Source organism: Orcinus orca, chromosome 1 (assembly GCF_937001465.1).
Source record: "Orcinus orca chromosome 1, mOrcOrc1.1, whole genome shotgun sequence".
NCBI lineage: Eukaryota > Metazoa > Chordata > Mammalia > Artiodactyla > Delphinidae > Orcinus > Orcinus orca.
The window spans coordinates 43,592,654-43,619,722 of NC_064559.1; the positions used below are offsets into that span (position 1 = coordinate 43,592,654).

The 27,069-nt window shown below is 43.8% G+C and overlaps 1 protein-coding gene across 2 annotated transcripts in view; it reads right to left on the reverse strand.

The window, feature by feature from the left end:
• The window catches only part of PTPN14 (protein tyrosine phosphatase non-receptor type 14), a 167,911-nt gene that overhangs the window by 35,936 nt on the left and 104,906 nt on the right, over window positions 1-27,069 (reverse strand). For both annotated transcript variants that reach the window (XM_004275244.3, XM_033438014.2), the window contains 5 exons: window positions 16,273-16,370; window positions 13,689-13,756; window positions 6,736-6,806; window positions 5,667-5,754; window positions 1,645-1,733 (listed from right to left, as the gene is read on the reverse strand). In XM_004275244.3, the coding sequence (XP_004275292.1) occupies window positions 1,645-1,733; window positions 5,667-5,754; window positions 6,736-6,806; window positions 13,689-13,756; window positions 16,273-16,370 (414 nt within the window). The remainder of the gene's footprint in view (window positions 1-1,644; window positions 1,734-5,666; window positions 5,755-6,735; window positions 6,807-13,688; window positions 13,757-16,272; window positions 16,371-27,069) is intronic.

Consider the following 27,069-nt stretch of genomic DNA (forward strand, 5'->3'; position numbering starts at 1 on the left):
TTCCGTTACACCAGTACCACCTGTTTTTATGTACATCTACAGGTGTTCTGCACAGCTGTCTGCTGACTTACAATTCCATTAGATCACATCCATGTGGACTCACAGCTACGTGCTCCTTAGTGAAGGTCTCAAGAGATAAGAGAGATGTGGTCTCCTCTAGCTCCATTCCCTCAAATCAACTGCCAAAATTCTGGGTCCACTCCGCACTCCACCATATGACTTCACCTTAGTGGCACAATTAACATGACACTGTAGTAGAAGTCAGTTCCCATCTTGTAAGGGTTTCAAGGCAAGCGCTAAAGGAAGCAGTCTAGAAGCAGTTCCTAAGGAAACTGAACAAAAACTGTGAGGCGCTTATGATCAGCAAACTTTCAAATTGCTATTTTCTACTTAATCTAGATAGCCAGAATCCAAGATGTGTCTGCTTCTCTTCTCCAGACTCAAGCACTGATTTAGCTACAAAGAACTGTGGGGGACAAAATGCCTGGATGGCTTTACATGGGCATAAAAGTGTAGAGTTACAACTCTGCACATATTCATATATTTTATTTAATTTGTTGTAGGTATATGAGTTGACTGAATATGTCCAATAGTCTAAAAGCTTATTCTGTAGCTCCAAAGAGCTCTCTCCCCACTCCTGTTTCAATAATGTCTCTATTCAAAGAGCAAGAGAAAATAAATGGACGAAAATAATGGCAGGGTGGGGACCTAGGAAAAGAAAAGCCCATTAGGAAGCTTTTAGTGGGAAAACTTTCTCAAAATGACCTGCAGTAACTGCTGATCCAGAAAATACACGGCTGGCCAAGAACTCACTTCCAGAAAGTGGACTGTGCTTTGCCTCTAAGATCTGTCTTTGATCATCTGCCCTGCACGTGCAGCTCTGCCTATCAGATGCACACACTGGAAAGCTGTCTTTCTGGTAAATAATAGGCCACACTGCCCTCGTAAATGAAAGCAGGCATGCAGTTTTTCGGATTGTTGATACTAGGATGGGATCTGTGGGCACCTATACAAAGCAAGCTCACTGACATGTAATGCAGGGGACACCCTGCCACTTCCCTATGCTGCTTCTACTCATGTTAAATGGAAAAGAAGGTTGAAGGGTCAAAATAATAAAAAGTACCCAAGTCCTTTCAGTTATGATAACAAATTGACTGCTTTTTCAAAACACACTTTCACAAACAGACCTCTTTCGTTAACAGAAAAATTAGTTTGCACTTTTCTAGCACGTGTGGTTAGGTAGAGGGTTCAGGGCAATGGGAAGAAGCCAGTGTGGATTTAGTGACTGGTCATGGGTAATCGAGGCAAAGGTAATCCCATGGGGACCTGACTCATGGAAGAGCCCATCTCCAACCAGACTCACAGAGTTTTGTTCCACTCTTTGGCTCAGTGGAGGTTCAACTATGCATTTCTTGGGGTCAGGTGGAAAGAAAGAACATCCCCCATCCCCAAACCCCCAGGGAAAGTGAGATGAATTTCTCCATAACCCCTGAAATCCTGCAGAGGGGGCGGATCTTATCAGAGTTGAGAAAAGCTCAACTCTGATCCAAGGTCTGCCTCTTAACTCATCTGTATAACTTTCATACTCCATGGGGTTTGCTAGAGCACCTCGAGGGGAAAAAGGAGAAAGACAAATCAGACTACCTGTATATTACTGCTTGTCTTCCAATTCTGTTTCTCACGAAAATCCCCATAAAGAAAATGCCCAGGTGCACACTGTTTCCATGATTGTCCTGCATAAGATCAACAAAAGATCGTTGTGATGAAACAGATCCCCAGCGGTCTGGCAGCCTACCCATGGGGACCACACCCCGTTTCTCGCCCATACGTGCAATGAATCATAGAACGGAATGGGGGCAGAAAAGCCACTAGGTCCGAAGGGAGGCATCCCACTGCACATCCTAATAGACTACATAGATACCTTTCTTTCTTTTATCTCAGTTTGTCACAATGCATTTCCTGTTTGAGAAAGAATTTTAGGATTTTCTCAGATTTGTAGGCAGTTAAGATTTTCTCTTTCATGAATATCTATTAATATCTTTTCTAACCCTAGTTTTTGGTTTTTTAAATCAGAATTATACACACACATAGTTTGATTTTATCTGCATGCTGCATATGTGCAATTATTTACACACACAGTTTGAAGAACTGAATCGTCTTTAGATCTTATTTAAAAGCAGCCTTGGACCCACCATTTCCTCTCCCTTAAAGGCATCCACTTCCACCGCTTAAAACCCTAGAGTGTGTCTATTTGCATCCACCATGCTTGGCCTTCCAATTTAGAACCTCATGTTCCTCAGTTCTGGGATATTTTCTCAAACTGCTACCTTCTGTTTCCCCTTTTCACTCCTTTTAGAACTCCCACTGTTCAGATGTTGGACATCTGGGCTGGCCCTCCAATTTTATCTCCTGCCTTCCACATTCCATCACTTTGGGTTTTTTGGGGGGGTGAGATTTCTCTTAATTTAATCTTCTAACCTATCTATTAAGTTTTCCATTTCTGATATCATATTTTAAATTTCTGAGAGTTCTTTTTTAGTTGCCGAATGTTCCCTTTTAAAAGCACTCTATTCCTTCAAGAAGGTAATATATTTTAATTTTTTATCCTTGAGACTCATAGGATGGTATTTTGGGCAGGGGGCCCTTCACCCTGCAGACTCTCTGCCTCTTTCACGCTGCTTCATTCTCATTGGGTTGACGTCTATTGTTCCTATTAGGGCATCATGGGGGTGGAGGATGCTCGGCTGTCTATTCACGTTCCAGGGTGGGATGCTAAATGCTGGTTGGGACCTTTGTGAGCACAGGAAGGGCACGTGCATGATAGGCTTCACTGTTGGGCAACCTGCTGGGCCCTGTCTAGGGGAACCCAGAGGTCTTCGGTCTGGTGTCTTGGTCCAGTCAGGTGCCTCCAGCCTCCCGCCTGGAAGAGTATAACCCGGCTTCCAGTGTTCTTGAGAGCAGAGTGGGAGCAAGGTTCAGCATCCAGGGAGTAAACTGTCACCCAGCCTCCTGCTTTCACTCGGGGGACATCCTCTTTGTGGAGTAAGTGGAGGGCCGTGACCAACTAGGCCTAAGATGGAAAAGATAAACCCCTACCTCCCTCAGAACACTTGATCCCACTTAAGACACAAAGATGACAGTGTCCCTTCTCAGGGACCTCTTCTCAACGCCCCTCCCAAAGCTTCCATTCAAGCAGGCGTCTTCTAACAGAGACAGAGAAAGGGAAAGACAACTGCTGATGGCAGAAGCCAAGACAGAAAGAACTGGGGAGGAAACAAGGGCCTCGGGGACTTCCCTGATGGTGCAGTGGTTAAGAATCCACCTGCCAATGCAGCGGACATGGGTTCGAGCCCTGGTCTGGGAAGATCCCACATGCCGCGGAGCAACTAAGCCCGTGCGCCACAACTACTGAGCCTGCGCTCTAGAGCCCGCGAGCCACAACTACATGAGCCTGTGCTCTAGAACCCGTGAGCCACAACTACTGAATCCTGTGCGACTAGAGCCCGTGCTCTGCAACAAGAGAAGCCCCCGCTCGTCGCAACTACAGAAAAGCCCACGCATAGCAACGAGGACCCAACACTGCAAAATAAATAAATAAATAATTTAAAAAGAGGGCCTCGGTAATTATGAGAAGTTCAAAGGTAAGCTGTATTACAGAAAAATCTGTGAGGGAAAAGAAGATAGGTGAAGTAGAGACAGGAAGAAAAAGGAAAATTCTGCAGAAAGACTTTTCTGGGCACGTTGCCAGTAGGTGGGTGCAGACGTCTGGTGGGAGGGGATGGGGACATGGGAGGAGCAGGCCACCAGGGTGGGACAATGGAAAAAACACAGAACGGATACCCGTCAGAACAACTTAGTCAAGGATTGAGGCTCCAGACTCTGTATGACCCATTCCAGAAGCTCCGTCCCTCCATGCCCACGTGCTCTGACAATACAGGAGGGTGGAGGCCGCGGCCAGCCCCATGTTTGTGGAGGGGGAGGGGCAGACCTGTCAGGAAATGGAAGGGACGGACCCCCGCCCTGAACCTTGAAAAGTTTTGAGAAACCACTCATGGAAAAACCTACACTACACATGAAGGTTCTTCCCTGGGACACATCCATAACACACTTTTTAAACCTTACCTGGTCAAGAAGGACCTGTACTAACCCAAAGGGACCCCATCGCCATGTGCAGGCTTCCCCTGCATACTTTCCTGGTGGCTTTTTCACTTAGAGCTGACCCCATCACTGCGCACACGGCTACTGCTGCCCCACCCATCATCCTTGGGTCTCCAGGAATCATGTGGTCTGTAGGTGGTCACCTGAGTCATGAACAGATATGTGGTGGAGGAAGAAAAAAAGCAGCAGCCCAGCTGAGTTACACCCACTGGCAGTGAGTCAGCCGTGCCTATCTGCCCACTCGGACTAAGCTCTGGTATCTCCCTTGTACTTTTCCCACTAAAGGACAGACTAGAAAACACATCAGAACCAAGCACGGTGGATTTCAACACTGTCTCCACTGCCTCTATTTCCCACAGTTCAGAATCACTAAAGACAACACAAGCAAATGACCACCATGACAAAACCTCCAACTTCCAGGGCCTGAGAAGTCAGTTTTCTAGAAGTGGAGGAAAGTTTAGTCTGGTTTTCCAAAATGTCATGACTATATATGGGCTGGTGAAATGGAAGTGGGATGCAGATGGCTTCATAAGGTATTATTGCAAGGAAAATGGATTACAACCCTATGAAGGGCAACCATTAGAGAAGCAAAAGAAAATTAAACAAATCTAAAAAAGAGCCATTTAGCCTTTTTTGCAAGCTGCGGACACCCTGCTCGCTTCTACTTGATACACATGGGCAGTTCTCATTAAGGCAAATTGCAAGCGTGCAACAGAGGGGGAACAGAACACTTATACAACAGCCAGCGGAGCCAGTCTGGAGTGAAATGTTTATGCTGAAATTGCACGCATCTCCCAAATTGCCGAGATGTGCCAGTTGCTTTAGGTTTCTGATAAAACTCCATCTTTTGTAAAGTGGGTCAGCAGAGAGAGGAAAATGAGTTTGGATGATGGGCTCAGCTCTGTAAATGACCTTGCACCATGAACCCCCAAACCACACCCACTTCAGGAGGTGGCTCTGTTACAAAGGATGGGATGTGCTGTAACCGTTTCCTAGGCATAGTTTCCAGACAACACCAAAGGGGCTGGGAACCCACAACAGAGGCTCTGTAGAGCTGGAGAAATAAAGTATGATTGCATACAGGAAATGTTATTCTTCCTCACCAACAATGATCACTGCATCAGCCCAAAGAAGAGAAGAGAAAAGAAGCTCATGCTAGAAAACTGCTGGGGAGGGTCTGTATTAAGGCACGCACGATGTTTGCTCCTTGTCCCACTGGAAGGCTGGATGTGGCCTCGATAAATTCTTGGCAGCAAATGGGCTGGTGTTTGGTACTCACTCAGAAGGTTGTCTTACAGACGAGATATTCTGCTGAAGACCATGGAAAGCTTCAAACTCTCTCCGTTACGAAAAAGGGTTTGCTTTACCTAAAGTAAATTGGACTTGCCAGCTAATGCCACGTAGCGGTAAGGAAGCCAAGCCTTCTGGCTCTCTGCTCTCAATCAACACTGGTTTTCCAAATGCCTGTGCTGTTCTGAGACGGCTGAAGCAAGGAGAGGGTATGCTACCTTCACAGGGAAGATTTCCTGTCCAAAGCCATCCAAACGTTCCACCTCATTGATGTACATAAGCTCAGCTTCTGCTGGCAGGATTCCACTAAAATCAAAAGAGCATCAAAGGAGGAAATGGTTAAGAGCCATAAAGTCAGTGGAAGATCCTACCCTCCTGGTGGCAAATTCCAGAACTGTGGTTTTAGTTCTGGGAAAAGCCATTGTCACCCAACCAACTGTGCAGGCATGGTACATTACTAAGTAATGCATTAACGTATTCCTCAGTAGCCTTTTACTCAACAGGGAATAATAAGAGGAAGGTAAAATATTTAATTAAGAGCTACAGCCCTATAAACACTAAATAATTATTCCAGACATCCTGGTGAATAATGCTGCCTGCTTTAAAAAAAAAAAAAATGTATTTTTCTCCCACCTGGGAAAAAAATCTCCACTGTTAAAAAAGAAAGAAGGAAGAAAGGCAAAAGTTTCTGAGGATGACATTTTGGGAGTCAAGTAACCAAGATAAGAGTCTAGGACCACTGCACATGTCCCAAAGAGCTCCACGTAGCCCTGATCAAGCTCTCAGGGATGCCTTAGATCTCACTCTTTCCCCTCCTGACCTTGACTTTCCCACCCAAAGCAGCTCTTGAGGTCTGCACTCAGCCTGGAGCGAAATGTTTATGCTGAAATTGCAGGCATCTCCCAAATTGCCGAGATGTGCCAGTTGCTTTAGGTTTCTGATAAAACTCCATCTTTTGTAAAGTGGGTCAGTCCCAGGCTTCCCAGGTCTGGCAACAGTTTTAGGAAGGTCACAGAGAGGAATTCCTCTGGCCAACATGTGGGCCAATTGGTGTTAAAGAAAAAAAGGAAAAAGGAAAAAAAAAAAGAAAGGGAGAGAGAGAAAAAAAGAAAGGCGAGTGGTAGCACTGTTTTCAAACCTACATGCACTCTCAGAACAGAGCTGAATCACTTGCTACAAGAAACAGAACTGTGTTGACTCAAGCCGGGGCTTGCGTGAAGGGGCCGAATGTCTCCTGCCCCGGACAGGACGGTGGCCACGTGCTGGGCCTGGCAGCCCCCGCCTTACCTGTGGGCTTTGTGTTCTTGGGCCACCTTCTGTGTCAGCTCCTCCAGAACAGCTTCTTCCAGGGCCAAATCCTATCAAAATGGAAAGCAGTTAAGGTCACTTGCTATTTTGCTTGCAAACCTTAAAAGCTCTCTTTTTTCTAGAATTTGTTCCTGATTAGCTTCACTTCCTCAGTCTCCCTTTACTCCTTTGTGTGTTTGTTTGTTTGTTTTTGCGGTACGCGGGCCTCTCACTGTTGTGGCCTCTCCCGTTGCGGTGCACAGGCTCCGGACGTGCAGGCTCAGCGGCCACGGCTCACGGGCCCAGCCGCTCCGCGGCATGTGGGATCCTCCCGGACCGGGCACGAACCTGCGTCCCCTGCATCGGCAGGCGGACTCCCAACCACTGCGCCACCAGGGAAGCCCCTACTCCTTTGAATTAAAGGTTGTCATTTTTAGGACAGAGGTTCATGTTTACTTTTGTAACAGGGCTCTCCACTGTAACAGGCTATTTCAAGGCATATTTGGGGTTGCCATCTACATTCTGGGGCATCTGGGAATAGCTCTTTTTTCATTTACCTTCTTCTTCCCTATCTGCCTGCCTCTTGGACTTTCATTAAAAATGCTTTTTAAGAAACAGAAACAGACTCACAGACTTAGAGAACCAACTTATGGTTACCAGCGGGTAGGGTGTGGGGGGGAAGGGATAGTTAGGGAGTTTGAGATTGACGTGTACACACTGCTATATTTAAAATGGATAACCAACAAGGACCTACTGTATAGCACAGGGAAACTGGTCAATATTATGTAACAGCCTAAATGGGAAAAGAACTTGAAAAAGAATAAATACATGTACATGTATTGAATCACTGTGTGGTACACCTGAAACTAACACAACACTGGTAATCGACTATACTCCAATATAAAATTAAAAGTTTAAAAAAATCCTCTGTAAGTGCTTACACGTTTTTAATAGTGAGGATATACAGGCAAATGAGTTTCCAGGTCATCATGCCTTCCAAAGCTGAGCCCAAGAAGGGACTGTGCCTGGCCTTTTTATCCACCAGCACAATCCCAGCAAACTAATTCAGAGCCACCTGAAGTCAGAGCTGGCTCATTCAGAGACTAGTTGATGGGGCCTTGGGAACAAAAGAGGCCACGACAGCTCAACCGGCACAGCAGAGCTCCAGAAGGTAACAGGTGGGGAGCTGACCAGCTGGTGTCTCGACCAACTGAATCCCAGGCCCCTGGACCAGTGCTGTGCTGGCTCCCATGGGATTAGAGTCAACTGGACACATCGCTTCCCAACTCCCCTTCAATGACGGCGGGAATGTTTAAAGGGCTTGTTAAACATTTAGCAGGAAAGTGAGATGGAGTCCGGAGGAATACATCCAAGATGGGAGACCAATCAGTTCCTGAGACACTGACGGGCATGGAGATTCTATAGCTCATCCCATCCCTTTCGGTGGCTCCAGCCCAGACGCCTCTGCCCTTCCCAGGTGCGACTTCCACGCCCCCCAGGCTGGTGAGCACCAAGGAGGGCACAGATGTGCTCCGTCTTCCTCTGAGCTCCAGAGGGGGCGTTAGAAGGGGCTCCGAGCTGTGTGTCCCGGTGAGCCTTCCAAGGTTCATCAAAGACACTTGAGGGGGGGGGACTGATGTTTTCACAGAAAACATCCAAAACGCCTCATTCCCTTGGTTCTAAAATATCATTTCTATAAAGATTACATCCAATTTAACAGCTTTTCATGAAACACTACCCCCCAGAGGTACACCTCAAAACTGCAAGAAACATCCCATCTCAAATGATGCAACTGGAGAAAATCAATATTTCTTAAAGCTGGAACATGCGAGCATAACTATATATTGGAAATTCTATAGCTCTGCAGATGGTCCTGAGAAACCTTAGAGAAGACGGAGGGAATTGCTGGCAGCTCTCATTTTTCATGTGTTACTGATTAATTTGCTGTTTTCTGTTTAGCCATCCACTGAAACAACTCAAGTCCACGATAGGAAACAAGCTCGATGTTTTCCGTTTTATGCTGTGGAATCACAAAGATGCCACATGGCTTAGGAATCCAGCTATGTCTGTGCATCCAGGTACCGAGTATTAGGAATAACTCAATATTAATTTTGAAAAGCTAATAAAAGGCATGTGGCAATAGAATAAAATAAAGATCACTGAAGATCAAAAAGTGCTCCAATAAACTGCTGTCTCCTACTTTGAAAGAAGAAAAAGTCCAAAGGGACCCCTCTGCTATTGTACTCAACCCCACCGCCTCCATCTGTGTCTGGGGCCTCCCTGAGGTATGTGGTCCCACCACAGGGCCAGGCGAGAGTGGCTGCGCGCGGATGAAAAATGGCAGAGAGCGAGCCTGCACACAGCTGCACACCTGGGGAGCGCCCTGTGTACTTAACTTTGTTCTTTGACCGGCTGCAGAAATGCCATTTGACAAATTCGGTTACTTTATAAGATCAAACACAGCCATTCATCCCATCTTCCCTCCCCCACCAAAGGAATGCATTCTTCCCTTTGAAAGCTCTAGTGGAACCAAGCAGAAAGTTTGCAACCTTCCATGGCTCCCCACTGCCTACTCAATTAGGTCAACACCTGGGCCTGGCATTCAGACCATTTTTCAGTGTGGCTCAGCCGTCCCTTCAGACCTCTTCTCTCAAGGGTTCAAGGCCTCAGGCTGACTCTTCCTAACACAAACTGCTTTCACGTCTCACCCCATCTTTCAGGTCCTGACACACCTACCACTCCCTGGACAGGGCTTCCATATTCTCTCACGTGGGACAGAAGCCTTTCCCTCTCTGGACCTACCTCTTCCGCCCTGTGTGTCTCTCTTAGAGTTCTTACCATAGTCTACCTATTGTCTTTCTTACATAGTTATCTGGATACTCATCTTACCCTTTATCCTTGTCTCCCTCCCTCTGCTAGATGACAGGCACCTAAGGTCAGCAAGCGGCGAGCCTCCACACTGCCTCCAGGGCCCAACTCAGGGCTTTGAACAATGCCAGCGTATAAACTCTCCACATACAGTAGACGATCAATAAACATTGACTGCGCTGAGCTGAGCTCAGCTCAATATGCAACGTGTCAGTGTCATACCGTCAAGCGAGGGTTTTTTTGTTTCTGTTTTGTTTTAATTTTTATTGGTGTATAGTTGATTTACAATGTTGTGTTAGTTTCTACTGGACAGCAAAGTGAATCAGTTATACATATACACGCAGCAACTCTTTTTTAGACTCTTTTCCCATATAGGCCATTACAGGGTATTGAGTAGGGTTCAAGTTACGCGAAGCGGCTGAATGATAATTTATGCACTGTGCTTGTCCTCTGTCTGCTCAAAGTGCATTTCAAAGTGCATAGAGTATTGTTGCCTGGAAAGCACACTCTTCAGCAGCCTGTGCTTGCCTAACAGAGACAGAAAAATAATGCCGCTGATAATAATAATGTGAGGACAACGGTGATTATGATGACAACTAAATAGACACTTACTGAGAATTCACCACGTGCCCGATTAAGTCCTTCACAGGCATTCTCTCCTTTTATCCTCACAGTCAGATTAGGCTTGCTATCCTCATTTTTAGATGAGGAAACGGAGGCTTTGGTTAAATAACTTGCCCAAGTGTGTACAGCCAGTAAGTGGCACGGCCAGGATATGGGCACAGAACACTTGACCCCTATACTCTAAACCTCCTGACCACAGGCCACAGTGTATCGAGGATACAACAGGGGTCAGGGTCGTGGGGCGGAGGAGAGGATACATGACTGATGGCAGAAGCCTAGGAATGTTCACGAATCAGATATGCATGCTGACATCAGCTTCTGCCACATCATCCTGAGGGCCGTCCAGTAGGACTTTCTGGAATGATGGACATGTTCTATACCCAAGCTTTCCAGTACAGTAGCCATGAGCCACACGTGGCTACTGAACACGTTTTTAATGCCACTGAGGAACTAAATTTTTAATTTTATTTAATGCTAATTAATTTCAATTTGAATGTAAACAGCCACCTGTCACTAGCAGCTACTATACCAAAGAGGGAAGTTTTAGATCCAAGGACAACAACATCAATATCTGTCTGGCACAGTGAGACTGAATGAGGTCTCTGCTGTTTTAATATCTGATTTGCTTAGAGCCCAGCGGAGACATGGTCTTATTCTGAAAAAGGTATGATACACAAAATAACTCCTTAGCTGCCTTACAGCACTTTAACCTGTCAAAGCATCTTACCACCTACAAACTCATACATCTCATGCTCGTAATCACCCTTGAAAATTCTCCTGATCTCTGCCTAAAGGTTATGTGATAAAGACCTTTAATGAGAGAAAGGTAAAAAAAAAAAAAAAAAAAAAAAATTGTGAAAAATTATCAACCCAATTCATTGTCTCCGTTTGACACAAACATACACGTTCTCTAAAATTCTAAGGTATCACTTTCACTTTGCTCCGCCGAGCACACCAGAAAACATCCTGACTTTTGTGTGAGCTGCTGAGTTGTTACAGATACTGACACCAAGTCCTATGAAGAACTTCTCTGCTAAGTAATATGCTAATCTCTTTGAATGGAGGTTGATTTAATCGGTGGAATTAATAAGGCATAAAAAACAGCAGGCCCAAGATAATACTGCTATTATCTTGGTGGGAAGAATAAGGAGAGAGCTATTCATAAAAAGTTAGAGATTTTGCAGTATTTCCCTAACCTAGAAGAATAAGGTTAAGTTTTCGACCACTTTAGAGAAAAGGTAACCCTTGTACACTGTTGGTGGGAATGTAAACTGGTGTAGCCACTGTGGAAAACAATAGAGAGGTTCCTCAAAAACTAAAAATAGAACTACTCTATGACTCAGCAATTCCACTCCTGGGTATGTATCTTGAAAAAAAAAGAAAACACTAATTCTAAAAGATACATGCACCCCAATGTTCATAGCAGCAATATTTACAACTGAAAAGCTATGGAAACAACTTAAGTGTCCATCAACAGATGAATGGCTAAAGAAGATGCGGGGTGTGTGTGTGTGTGTGTATGGATACACACACAATGGAATACTACCCTGCCATAAAAAAAAGAATGAAATGTTGCCATCTGCAACAACATGGATGGACTTGGAGGGTGTTATGCTACGTGAAATAAGTCAGACAGAGAAAGACAGATACTGTGTGATCTCGCTTATATGTGGAATCTAAGAACCTACAACAAACTAGTGAATATAGCAAAAAGAAGCAGACTCACAGATATAGAGAACAAACCAGTGGTTACGAGTAGCGGAGGAAGGAATGGGAGGTACAAATTACTGGATATAAGGGAGGCTCAAGGATGTATTGTACAATATGGGGAATACAGCCAACATTTTGTAATAACTGTAAATGGAAAGTAACCTTTAAGAATTGTATAAAAATTTTAAAAAAGTTTTTTTTAAGTTTTGGACCAATTAGATTCATCTCATCACTGACACAGGAAATAACTGCAACCTTACTCACCCCTTCTCTCAACACTTAAAACCTTTGTCGCCAGACCCCTCTACTTTCTCCCATATGCCACACTAGTTTAGATGCCAAGCTCTGCCCACTGTACTTCCAAAATATCTTTTGCATTGCTTTTTCGTTTTTATCTTCACTGCCAACACCTAATTCTTATGTCTTGCCGAGAACACCACACACCAGATTCTTATCTGACGTCCTTCTGCAAATGGTCTCATTACTCTAATCCAGTGGTCCTCAAAGTGTGGGGCCTGGAACCCCTGGACGGAGCCCACGCGTTCTAACTCCTCAGATGTTTCAGGCTTCTCTGCCACCGCTCCCCTCCGCACCCCCGAGCGGCCATCAGACTGGCCAGTTGACTCCCACCCAGTTACGCAGGCTGCCTCGCCTCTCCTCCTCCAGCCTCTGTCTAGAGCATCCCTTGCTCCTTCCCTCTCTGCCTGCTGCAATGTTGCTCATCCTTTAAGATGCAGCTCACACACCATTAGCCTTTCGACCTACCCTCACCTCCCAAAAACAGGTAACCTCTCCCTACATAGAATCCCTATCATACTTTGTTACACTTGGATTTGCATTAGGATTTTGCAAACTTCCTATTGACTCAGCCACTTTGTCGTCGCCCTGAGAACAAGCACCGTTTCTTATATAACTTTATGCCTCAGGGGAAAAAAAAAAGTGGTAAATGCTCGTGATTTCTAAAATCAGAGCCGGAATGTTGGAGCGGGTATAGCCTTTCCCTAAAATGGTTTTTCAAATGTTTTAACTTTCCTCGTGAAAGCTCTTCTCAATTACTCCAAAGCTACCAAAAAACAAACAAAAATACTGCAGGGATAAAAACCTAGCCTCATCCCTAATTTAACCCAGGAATAAACATTTTACTTCATGGACGCATTCAACAGACGTTTATGCACGCAAATTATGTGCCAGACAACAGTGGATGAGATAGAGTCCCTGCTTAAGGACCACAGAGCTGACATTCCAGCTGACAATAAAAATGAAAGAAAGAATGAACACGTTCAGATACTGAAAGAGCTCTGAAGTACACGCATAAAAGGGCAGGAAGTGCTGGATGGTTGGAGTGTATAATATAGATGGTCAAGGAAAAGGAAGCCTTCCCTGAGGAGGTGGTATTTGAATCAAGATCTGAATGACAAGTCATAAGAAGACCTGGGGTCGAGCATTCCAGGCAGAGGAGGCACAGTACAAAGGCTCTGGGATGGGACCAAGCTGGGTGTGCTCAGAAAGGAAGATAGAACATAGTAGTGGAGGCTGGTGTGATGGGGCCGGGGGCAGGGAAGTGTCTTGAGGAGGTAAGAAGAGGCATCTTTACCATTCTCAGTGTCTTACAAAACTTGTTCCTACTTTATAAATGCAGGGACATTCTCCCTAGGGAATATGTGTGTAAATTCCTCTGAGATTTTCAAAGGAAAGAATTAAATATCCATAGAAGGTAGAAAATTAATTGAGAAAAAGGAAATTACACTTACCATTGGAAACAGCACATATTCTCTGAGGAAATCCTGAGAGTCAAACTGATTATAGTCTCCAAAATCAGCTGAAAAGAAAAGAAGGGGAAGCAGGGCAGTCTTTATTATATGACATTAAAGATGGAATAAAATAGGGTAAACTTATCACCACATTTACTCTCGCCATTTTATCCTACTTCTGTACTATTATTAAATAAAAACAGTGCCAAGATGGGTTTGATGTTACTACCACTTTCACATAGCAATAATGTAAATATAAGCACGTGAGCACTGCTACATAATTTTCTAGAAAGAATGGGGAAATTTGAAAGTGATTCCTAAGCTATTTTAAAAACTTAAAACAAATCTATATTTATCTTTTTATTAAATATTCACCAACACATATCTTAATAATATCTGCCAAGGGGACTTTTTTTTTTTTTGCGGTACGCAGGCCTCTCACTGTTGTGGCCTCTCCCGTTGCGGAGCACAGGCTCTGGACGTGCGAGCTCAGTGGCCATGGCTCACGGGCCCAGCCGCTCCGCAGCATGTGGGATCTTCCTGGACCGGGGCACGAACCCGTGTCCCCTGCATCGGCAGGCGGACTCTCAACCACTGTGCCACCACGGAAGCCCATGCCAAGGGGACTTTTTAACTCAAGGTTAATTTAGAGAACTGAAGAGACAAACCCATCTGCATCTCTTCATATATTTGCAGCTGGAAATTCCCACTGTAAATCACCCTTGGCAAGCATCCTTGCAAATTTTATACCTCTTAAACAGCTGCACATGTTATAAGATGCCCAAAGTTCTGTTTTGTCCTACTCTCATCTCACAGTTGTAAGTTTGAGCACATGTAAAATGAATACAGTGCGCCTCTATCATAAATCTATAAATGTCTTGCTTCAAATCCTACTTGCTCTCAAAGAAAAAACAACTCAAAGCAGCATGAAATTTTAATTTCATGTAAAATGTTTAGCATCAGGTAGAAATGGATTCAGGTATCTTTTAGGTAACAAGAACTAGAGAGTGAGGGGATCCACACAGAAGGCCGTTACCAAGAAGGCAAAGATGCACCTACAAACTCAGCACATAACTAATTAACAAGGTGAGGCACTCAGGAACACCAAAGATCGTAGGCTCTGCCTAATTCCAAGGTCAGTTATCTGTTGTCATATTTCATCACAACTTTTATCTCTGTTGATGTGGCTTTCTAACTGCCCAATAAGGGTTCTCAGAAAAATTATTTTACAAATATTATAGCTAGAGGAGGTTTCATCAGACTGAACAGCAAGCTTCAAGGACCCAAGGAAAAGGGAACCCAGAGTAAGTTCACCAACTTCCTTCAGCCTGAAAGCTATCACTAGGGTCCTCCAATATCCAGGATGCCTGTAATGAGCCCAATGCTTAAAGAGTGAGAGGGAAAAAAAGAGAGTGAGTGAAAAGGAAGCATTTTAAAGGAGAAAGACCCAATATGAAGACGAGGGACCCATTGATCTTCTCTCTCTTCTCCCCAATTAAGGGTGTCTTCTCCACTGTTTTAATGATTTTTCAGTTATAACCACGGACGGTTTCGTTATATCGTTCTGGGCATTGCTCCTTCCCTTTCCAGTGTTAGGTGAACAGATGAGATACAACATATTTTGCGTACTTCCAATCCACAGGGGAACAGGAGAAGCTACCTACTAAGGATCATACGTCCAACAAAAATCGCTAACCCGCTAATATCCCAAAAATGAAAGCTATCAAGGAAAGGCTGCCTCTTTAGACATTTCAAACCCAAAAGGTTTAACTTCAGTGCAGTTACAGATGGGAAGTTCAGTTCTCAGCTTCTACAACAACAATCCACTCAGCAAGGACTTGGCGGCTGGCAGGCTTGCATTTGGACGGTACCCGATTTTAAAGAAAATCATGACTACAAGGGAAACTTGTCTCTCTTTAAAAATTATACTTTTATCTTGTTTTCAGCATGACTAAAGACAATGAAGCTACCCCTCAATAAAGAGTAATGTATAAAGATATGTAAAAAATCACATGGTGTGTTACGTTAATATGTGTAACGATTTAGAGAAGATAAAAACATAGGTGTCTGATCAATTTAAGTAGGACAAGTTGAAAGGTAAATGTACTCTAACACACATTTGTTGTTCCACATTACAATCTTGCATTTTAAATTTCTCTCTTTAACTGGGTCGGAATCAATTACACTACAATGTTTTAAGCTCTCACACTTGAAACTGATGTGAAAGTTACACAGTCATAGCGTCAAGCCACAAGATGTGACCATGTTGGGCAGTGACAAAATTCTAAGAAAATGTTCCACCAACCCTGCAATGTAGCTTTACTTAGAGGCAGGATGAAAGCTGCTGTTTCTTCAAATAAAACTAAAATTATACAAGCATGAGCAATTTGCAAACAGCTTTGAGAAATCCAACATCCTGCCTCTAAAAATCACTATCTCTGCATTTTTAATGTAAGATACCTTGAAATGAAAAGTGAGTTACTAAGGGATCGTTTAAGTAAATTTAACTTTTCCCTCTGAGAGGCCAGCGACACCAACATCCAACAGAAGATGGACTGTCACACACCGGTCCCCACTCTCTTACCTTGCACAGCTAAGCCCGCCAGCCGGATCACCTGTTCCAGCGTACATCGCAACCGCCCTTCAAGCACGTCTTTTTTGACTTGCAGGTAATACTGATATCTGTTCATGGAAACAGAAGAACAAATAACCTTAAAAACACATACTTGGAATACATTCCCACGACATCGATGCCTCTGGATGTGAAACCTTATGTACACAGCAGGATACACAGGTGATGTCAATAAAGGTCAGGTCTATAGAAGATGGAAAGTGACCTCTGCCTGTGTTTATCTTTGTTTGATGTGGCAGGTGCCACGTCCCGTTCACTCTGAGTTTGAGAGCGTTCTCATCACATCATTTCACTGTGGGCCGGCAGGATGAACTACTGATAAGAACCAGCTCTTCACAACAAGAGACCAAGAACGAAAACGCTCTTCCACACTTCGACAACCACAACAGCACAGCTGCCAAAGCCATATTCAACAGTGTGTGCACTCCTGAAAAACTTCTGGAAACACACCATTTCTTAAACCCCAAGGCTTGGGAGAGTAGAAGACATATAGGCCAAATCATTGAGAATTCTGCTAATGGACAGGATAAAGCTTTTCAGGGCCAGGCTCACCCTCCACGTCTGTGACTCACAAAAAATCTAACCAAATGTGATACGGAGCCTTCCAACCCAAAGTACGTCCTCCAAGCAGCAAAGTTCAGACGGACAGAATGTGCCCATACACAACGTCAACCTCAGACTACACCACTGTTCTAGAAACTAATACAGCGTTATTGTTTCCTCGCCAGTAAAATCGCACTTAGAAATCTCCTCACCCCAAACCTTTACATCCCAGGACTCCACTTCCTTTGACCACACTCTTAGAACACAGCTACCTCTAGAACAGTCACACTTTTTAGGCATTAATTCTTGGCAAATGCTAACCACCTTTTTGCTCCTGGTAACCATAAGTCTGTACTTCTTCAAAATTTTGGCATGTCAATCAAGGGAGCTCAGGAGTGACCCAAAGCCCAGCTCTCGTGGAGAGAGGCAATCAGCCCTGAGAGCTAATTATTGCTGCCTCTACCTTGATATCATGGACATCACCACATATCAATCCAATACCTATTTGAACAGAAGAATCAGGCTCGACAAAATAGTCTCTACTTCTCTACTCTTGGGTTTATGGGACAAGGTAAAGACAACCAGGTCTGTCTCTGGTGGGAAAACCTACACTCAAATTAGAAGGACCAACACTCGGCGTTATCTAAAGTTTTTTTTACTCAAACTTAATGTCTAATAGAAAAACAACCTATTTTTCCTACCACCATTCTATCTTTCACCTAAAGTATTCAAAATCATTTTACAGCGTCCAGTATCGAATGAATAATTTGACTACTTGTCAATATCAGTTGACTAAATCGATTAATGTACATAACAGGTACCTTCACTGCTTTTCAGAGACAAGTCCCTGGTACCTGTAGAAAACCTTTGTGTCCACTCACCACTCTGAGCTCAGTGGACACTGCCCGGACCTCACCTAGTCATTATATCCTTAGCTGGTTAGAGGCATCGTGGATTCTAAATCCCAACAAATAGGAACAGAGGTTTCATATAAGACCCTGTGATTAACAATCTTTTGTTGGTAATGAAGTGGCAGCTCTGCTGTTTCTGAATGTGCACAATTGGAGCTAATACTAGTTAGGATACTTTGAAAAATCCTGTGAAGTTGAAGGTACCACCTTTGTGTGTGTGTGTGTGTGTGTGTGTGTGTGTGTGTGTGTGTGTGTGTATTTTTTTTCTTTGTTGAGGGAGTTTCTGGCAATAATATATGATAGAGGGAAAAGGGGAAGTCATGACCTGCCTCTTCATTCTTCATAGGAGAGAATCAGAGTAAATGAAAACATTTTGAAGCAATAATTGTAAACGAATTAAAAGAAACAGCATGAGAGTGAATCAAAGTATTGAAGACTAAAGAAACCTGAATTGCTGCAGTTAAAATATGCCATGTTCCCCTCTGGCTTCCTTTTTTCCCCTGTTCACTGAGGTCAAGTCCCCAAGCTCTGGCATATTTTTCAAATGTTTCACACCAGGTGAGTTACCATCACAGAAGGGTGGTCCCATGCATTCCCATGATCCACGTGCCTGCTGTGTGCCTGAATGTCTCCCATCTCAAGGGGGAAGAGACAGCCAGCCTGCACATGGCAAGTGCCAAGGATCGCAGTTTCCATGGTTTCATTCAGCAAACCAAGAGCTCCAACAGAAATGCTTTACACTAGCACCTTTGCTTCAAGGAGTGTGCACCCTATCAAGTCCAAGCAAAGCTCAGGGCTTCTATAACCTTACTTAAATAACAGATTTATGCCTAAAAACATAACCTAATAATGCACACTATTAGTTCATCTCCTAGGAGAAAGCTCAGTAAAACCTAAACTAAGAGGGAAACACAGGCTTCAGAAGCCTTCTTCTCATGCAAAGCTACAGCACATGTTTTCTGTTGCATCCTCCATCTTCCTTCATGGTTTGTCCTCAGCACTCACCGCCATGCTCTTTCCCTGTCCCCAGCCTGGTTCTCGGTTTTCCTCTGGCACCTGTCTTGTGCCTCTGGGCCAGTTCTCCAGGAAACAGTAAAAGGTCCACTCATTCACGTGAGGAAACTTTTCCTTCAAGAGATTTTAGGAATTGCCCGGGAGCCATTCAGGGAAGATCTTTTTTTTTTTTTTTTTTCCCCAGTACGCGGGCCTCTCACTGCCATGGCCCCCCCTGTTGCGGAGCACAGGCTCCGGACGCGCAGGCTCAGCGGCCATGGCTCACGGGCCCAGCTGCTCCGCGGCATGTGGGATCCTCCCGGACCGGGGCACGAACCCGTGTCCCCTGCATCGGCAGGCGGACTCTCAACCACTGCACCACCAGGGAAGCCCAGGGAAGATCTTTTATGTTTATAACCTAGCCAGTTCTCAAAAAGGAGAACACCTTCTTGTAGAAACCCAGGCAAGCAAGGGGGTCCTTAGTCATCAAAGACATTTTAAGTACCAAGAGTTCACTGTGAAAGCAGATAGGTCTTTGAAGAAGAGCCACTTAGAATCTGAAGACCATACTTTCAAAACTGGGGGAATAAGAAGAAAAGAGGGATGACGAAAAGTGTTAACATCATCCTATGGCCAGAGGAGCCCGCTGTGTCTTTCTTCAGAAAAATTAAAGGATGTTTAATTTTTTTGTTAATAAAAACAAAAAAAAACAACCAAAGGACTAAAAAAACAAAATCTCACAATAGGAAGGAATGTTAGTGTTTATTAAAGAAAGGTACAATGGGATTCTAAAAACAACAGCAAGAACAACACGCACCAAACCCAAAAACCCAGACAAACCAGAAGACACAATTTCAAGGTGGGAAAGGATGGTAACGTTTGCCTACTCGTCCGTCCTATTCAAACAGTGTTTGAAATTCTTCTACATGCATTCACTCCTTCGTATCTGGAGTTGTTTCGACTCATTTTCTGCTCTCCAAGCCCAGGAGACACATGGACATTAACGACTATTCATTAAGCACTTCCTGTACGTCTAAGTCGGCTAGACGCCGAGGACATCCTGGAGAAGGCTAAGACAGTCTGCCCCGCAGGGATGGCTCATCATCTCTCGGGCCACCGCTGTCACGTTTCTCTCTCCAGTGCAGTATTTAAGGGTTTAATGTTTAAGAACCAACGAGAAAAGCATCTTAAAAGGTGTTATCCTAGCATTATCTGCCACAGCTAGGGCCTTGTACACGTCACCTTGGAGGCAAAAACGATTAGCTGAGACCTTGGGAAATATAACCCACAGCACCCAGCAAAACAATAGTTATAGTTTTCTTACCCTGCTGATCCCAACTTTCATCCACAATTATCACTTCTATACAATGTACAAGCAGGTTCCATCTATTATAGATCCATCCCACGCTAGGCAACAGCGAGTCCCAATCCACTAGCAAGGAACACCAGGATTGTTCCCAGTCATTTAGGTTAAATGTAGGCTTGTGCTGGTAAGCAAAACCAAGGAGCTGAAGAATGCAATGCCCCTGCCTGCAAGCTATCCAGACTACGAGAGAATCTGAACAGCGTTAATGATATGGTGTGATTGCCATTTGAGATTGTGGATGTTACTACATGAGATCACAGAAACAGGAATGGAATCTGAACCACTTTGCTAATTGATTGTTTGCTACATTTCTGCTCAAAAGGTACTTTTATAAGATATAATAATTCTATCCTATATGAAGACCAAATTAGAGAATATGAGCTGAAATTCTATTTCTAGAATGTTTGGTTTTTGCTTATTTTTGATTAGAGATTCAATTCTAACAGCAGTAAAATATAACACTGAATCCTATTCTGGAAACATGCAATTTCATGGAAGTATACTCCACTCCACCCTGTCATAGCTTTGGGTGGAGGGGAAAAGAAAAAAACCAATCCTTGTGCCAGGAAAGTAAGTATTTGCCAACTTTCCAAAGGGATCCTCTTTGAAAACCCAAACCCACAAGGAAAGCTTTTAAATATTTTTTATATTCAAAGACCTGGAAATAGTCCATCTGACTGCTGAGGTCCAATGAATGGCTTTAGGTGAAGATTTTGCTCTCCCTCTAAGAATTGGTGAACATAATTATGCTTATTGAACAAGGGTAACATTTCTATTTTCAGTTTTTTGTTTTGTTTTGAATCTCCAGAGATTAATTTATGGATTGAATGCAAGTTTCTCTGGGTGAAGCAGTAAAGGCTTCCTGATAATTGGTGCTATTAAACGTCACACTTGGAAACTGACAGACACTATAAACCCATCCCTAGAGGTCTCATCTATCTGGAATACTTCTATCCAAACTCAAGAAAATATGTGACTTCTCCATGTTCTTTCCTCCCCCTAAGATTTTGAAAAGAAAGGTTAAAAAAAATGCCACACTGGGGCTTCCCTGGTGGCGCAGTGGTTGGGAGTCCGCCTGCCGATGCAGGGGACGCGGGTTCGTGCCCCGGTCCGGGAAGACCCCACATGCCGCGGAGCGGCTGGGCCCGTGAGCCATGGCCGCTGAGCCTGCGCGTCCGGAGCCTGTGCTCCACAACGGGAGAGGCCACAGCAGTGAAAGGCCCACGTACCGCAAAAAAAAACAAAAAAAGCCACACTGAATTAAATCAGTAAAGCCTGCATTCAGTGGTATCAAAGGACTCTTTCAAAATTACTCCCCATTACATTATCCTTAATGTTTACAGATGTGCTGCTAAGATCTTTCATCTCTTATTTTAATTTACATATGAGGGCTTTATCTAAGCACTTATGCAAGTATATTTCACATGCAGGTCTGTTAATACTTCTCAGATTGAGAAATTCCACACGGTATTCTGGAAAGTATGGACTGTACTGCCACAGAACCACAAATAAGGCCAGAGAACCCAGAGGCCGAGTACGTGCTGCTTTTAAAATATTCCTCCCATCCCTCTCACACGTGAAATATTCATTCCAAGTCCAGTTCAGCAGAAATGCCTCAAATAGGGAATAGCCATGAAAATCTGAAAACTTTAAGATGTGATTTTGGTCATGCTTCTACCCAAGGGCTCAACATAATAACTCAGCCTAAATCACAGGATGGTGGAGACAGGAGGATGGTAGGCCACCATCACTGCTCTGAATGCTGCCACTCTCCATGGGGCCTCCCCTCCCAGAGCATCACAGCCGAATCAACTCTGAGACTAGCTTCGGGATCAGTGAAACGGAGGAGGGAGTGACACATGCCAATCCCAAGCAGAAGCCTTCCAAGCCCGTGCCTGGTTCCCAGCTCTGCTTCCCTCTGCCCTGAGACCTGCAGTGTCCAGGTAGCACTGCTGCCTGGTTAGCCTGACCACCGGGGAAAGAAGGCAATGGACACAGCACACATGTAAGGTAGCAAGAAATGAGCCTTTGGCTCTGAAAGCCACAGAGAGGTGGAGGCCATATACTAGTGCAGCATGACTTAGTGTAAGCTACTTAATAAGGGAAGGATTTCGAAAACTCACGCCCAGCTCTTCTGTTTCTAGAGAAGAAAACTCTGTTGAGGAAGGAGAATGACTTGCCCAAGGTAACACTGCTCCTTGAAGGCAGGACCACACAGACCAGAGCCTGGAGCTCCTTTTCTGCATGGCAACCTCAGAGGTGATGAGAGTGGGATGGGATTCCCAGCCATTGTAGGCAAGTCATCAATTTCACTGAAGTCTAAAAATAGAAGTGAAAATACAAACACCACTGCTGGGTGATTTTCATGATCCCAATGCTTCTAAGGAAGGGCTTCCACAACCAAGCTGCCCTCCCCTCCCTCATCTGTGCCACAGCATATGAGACAAGCATTGACACAGAAGCTTTTCTGTAAAAACATATTACGTGACATGTCTCATACTTTGGCCCTCGGACTTTTCAGATCTGTTTCCTCTCCCAGCAGCAGCCTCTGGGGTATTTCACTTTCCTCCCGAAGGTAGAAGGCGGGCAAAGGAGATTGAGTTATGCATTCTAACGACTCATTGACAACTTCATAAGACGCATAGAGGGATAAAAGTAAAATCTAGAGATCGGGGTCTCCAATTAATAGGCTCCCACCTAGAAGGAGAGGCTGTACGCAGAAGCCGGTGCAAACTGGGCCCTTAAATGTATATGTTGCCAAATGCAACATTTTTTAAAAAGTAAACAGCAGTTCATCATCAGCAACACACACAGTCTTTACTGCCTTGCTTTGAGTAAAGATACTTCTATATTATGGATCATTAAAAGTTACTCAGACTTGGGCTTCCCTGGTGGCGCAGTGGTTGAGAGTCCGCCTGCTGATGCGGGGAACACGGGTTCGTGCCCCGGTCCGGGAAGGTCCCACATGCCGTGGAGTGGCTGGGCCCGTGAGCCATGGCCGCTGAGCCTGCGCATCCGGAGCCTGTGCTCCGCAGTGGGAGAGGCCGCAGCAGTGAGAGGCCCGCGTACCGCAAAAAATATAAATAAATAAATAAAATAAAATTAAATTAAAAAGTTACCCAGACTTCACTCTGTTAGTGAAGTTACCCAGACTTCACCCTACTAAGGTATTAATAACACTTGAAGCTGTCTGATCGGCATATACCACCCATGCATTGATCTCTTTTACCCCCACTGCCCAAGGATATCTGAGACAGAAAGAAAACGCTCTTTCGTAGTTAAAAACAGGTGAGTGGAAGCACTCTGTATGCTCTAACTGTGGACCTGCAGTGTCACTGCTGCTGTCAGACAGCTACATCTGCCTTTCCCTCCTCTACAGTTCAAGGTCAGGCAAACCCTCTTATCTCTTCCCATGTGCATGGTCAGTAGGGATGTGACAATTTAGAGAGAGGGAGCACATCGGTACCATCCTTAAACTCCTCAGTCTGTGAAGCTTTTCCATAAAACTACTGGGGTGGGAGGACCAGAGAGAGAAACCAGATTGTTTTGTCATTGTTATTATCAAGAAAAGGGTAAGACTTAAAATGTCCTTTCCTCACTAGAAAACTCCCTTTACAATCAGCAATATCAGAAGAGTCTTGCTAGAATGTACTGGAAACCTAGTTCTCCCGGGACAGTGCAGTAGGTACCAAAACGCTCGCATTGCTTTCTGGTCAGCATTATATTGGGCAACTAAGAAATAAATGTACAAGCTTTCTACCATAAAAGACAAACGTGGGAGGTGGGGGGATGCTGGGGACAAGCTGTCCTAGAATTCTGGGACACAGGTTGGCAAAGAGCATAATTTTAACTCTTAGATTGACAGAGGTACCAACACAAGAGAAACAGCACATTCCAGCCATTTCAAAGAGTGTTCACAGCTGTAAATCCAGATAAGGGACAGGGTGGCCCACCCTGCTCTCCACCTGCCAGGACCAGATAAACAGTACATACGCGGGCATGGAACCAGACAAACGGGAAGGCTTGCCTCCCTCGGCCCCTCTGTCCTCAAAGCCCCCGAGAAGATTTCAGTGTGTGATTATTCGGGTATCATAATGTGTTTGGTTCCTGAGCCATGCACTATCTGAAATCTTTTCTATTTAATGAATGTTCAATTGACAGTCAATTAATACTCTGCATCATCAAGCAGCTGACAAAGTCAGCGTTCCTGCAACTATGCAAAACTGAAATAAACCAACAGGGAGGAAGAAACGAAAGGAAAAGGCTAAAACCAGAACTCCACAAAGAGAACCTTAAAAGGAGAAGGTTTTCTTTTTGCCTTTTTTACACCACAAGCCAACACACACGCGTACGTGAAAATACAAACACGTGCATACACTCAAACACATACAGACAAGATTGTCCTGGCAGAACTTCAGTTCCAGAGGTTTTCAACATTCGCTGATCAATATCCTATTTTGCCAGAGACACCTAACTTCTTACTGAGACTCCTTAAGTTTCAGTGAGTCAAAGGATTGCAATTCTTTCCTGAAAAGGATAATGTTTGTTTAAATGCACACAAACACACACGGGCCTTAATGCTAGTGAAAAAAGGCCAATAATAGCCAGGTGTTGCAAAAGAGAAAAGCATGCCCCAACCTGATCCTTACTTTCTGCTCTTGAACTCCTGCATTAATTACAACAAATTACAGGGAATCGAAGTACAGTTTATATGTACGATAAACTCCCTAATAATAGCTTATAATTCAATCAAGCGTTCTCTTTAAAATAGAAAAATTCACTCTCTACAACACATCCTAGAGAGAGAGCATGAATACCCTGACAGCACTTCTTTCTGTCCCATTCTACGCTATTGGGTACAGATTCCTCTGTAGCAATCACACCAGTGGAATTGTAAAGAGCCCAATAGGTTTCACTGCTGTGGACTGTGATGCCTTGAACTAGGAAGACAAGGCAACAGCACTAGAAATACCCAGGCTCAAAAGAAAACACTGTCCTCAAGTGTGTGATGTTAAAACAGAACCTGAGTCTGTTTTGCTCCGGCTTAAACATCTCCAATGACTTGGAAGAGTTCAGCAGTTCCTCAAACGTTAAATATGGAGTTATCATCTGACCCAGCAATTCCACTCCTAGGTATATACCCAAGAGAACTGAGAATATGTGTTCACAAGGAAACTTGAGCATGAAGAGCAACATCATTCATAATAACCAAAAAAGAGGAAACAGTCCAAACGTCCATCAACTCATGAATGGCTAAACAAAATGTTTATTCCATACAATGGAATATTATTTAGCCATAAAAAGGAACAAGGTATTGATACATTGCTACAACACGGATGAACTCTGAAAATATTATGCTAAGTGAAGTAACTCAAGACACAAAAGGCCACATATTGTATGATTCTATTCATATGAAATGTCCAAGAACAGGCAAATCCATAGAGACAGAAAGTAGATTAGTGGTTGCCAGAGGCTGGGAGTCAAGGGGAGGGGGAAAGACTGCTATTGTTATGAAATTAGATAGTGGGAATGGTTGCACAACTTTGCATACATAGTAAAAACAACTGAATTGTATACTTTAACGTGCTTAAAATAGTGAATACCATGTTATGTGAATTTTATCTCAAAAAAACAAAATATCCAATAACCCTAATCAGGAAAAACTTCAAACTCCTGATACAGTACACCAGATTCTTCATGATCCACTCAGAACTACTTTCTTTTTAATTTCATGTCTCACCACACAGCATATACTTGAGCTGTAATAAGTTTACTGTGCTTCCCAATACCACCCCCTTCCTGTTTCATCTGTCTGAATGCCCTTGCCCATCCTTCTCCATTTGGACAATCATCATCTACTCATCCTTCAGAGCCCTGTTGAAATGTATGTCCTTTTGTAAAAGCTTCCCAAATCCTTTCATCCAGTTAGTGAACCCCTCTCCCAGCTCTGCAAGCACGTCACCCGGGTGACCCTGCACTGTTGTCAGCACCTCTCCCGCTCCACACAGACTGGGGACCGGGTCTTTCCATTTAATGTCAGTACCTGGTGCCAACTAGACACTCGATAAATGTTTCTGAGTAGATGAAATACTGACAGAGAAACAAGGACAGAGGGAGGAAGCGAGACTAGTCACCTCACAGGAAGATTATTAGATGTTATTTCTATGGTATGAAAGAGGCACCTGAAAGTTTCAGAAATGTAACCCGTCACATACCTGTTTTTAGGCAAAGGTAAACAATATTCCTTCAAAGACCTAGAATAGTCAACACAATGCTAAAGGAGAAGAATCATGTTGGAGGAATGACACTACCCGACTTCAAGACTTACTATAAAGTTACAGTAATCAAGACAGTGCGGTATTGGCAAGAGAAAAGACAAATAGATCAATGGGACAGGATAAAGGGCCCAGTTACAGACCCACATAAATACAGTCAACTAATCTTTGACAAAGGAACAAAGGCAATACTATGGAACAAACATAGCTTCTTCATCAAATGGTGCTGGAACAACTGTGAATCTACATGCAAAAAAATGAATCTAGACACAAACCTTACACATTTCACAAAAATTAACTCAAAATGAATGACAGAACTAAATGCAAAATGCAAAACTAGCAAAATCCTAGACGATAACACAGGAGAAAATCTAGATGACCTCGGGCATGGCAATGACTTTTTAGATACAAAGACACAAATTCATGAAAGAATTAATAAACTGGACTTCATTAAATTTTAAAACCTCTGCTCTGTAAAAGACAATATCAAGAGAATTACAAGACAAACCAGAGACTGGGAGAAAATATTTACAAAAGACACATCTGATAGAGGTCTGATCCAAAACATATAAAGAACTCTTAAAACTCAATAATAAGAAAGCAAATAACCCAATTAAAAAACAAGCCAGGATTTCCCTGGTGGCGCAGTGGTTAAGAATCC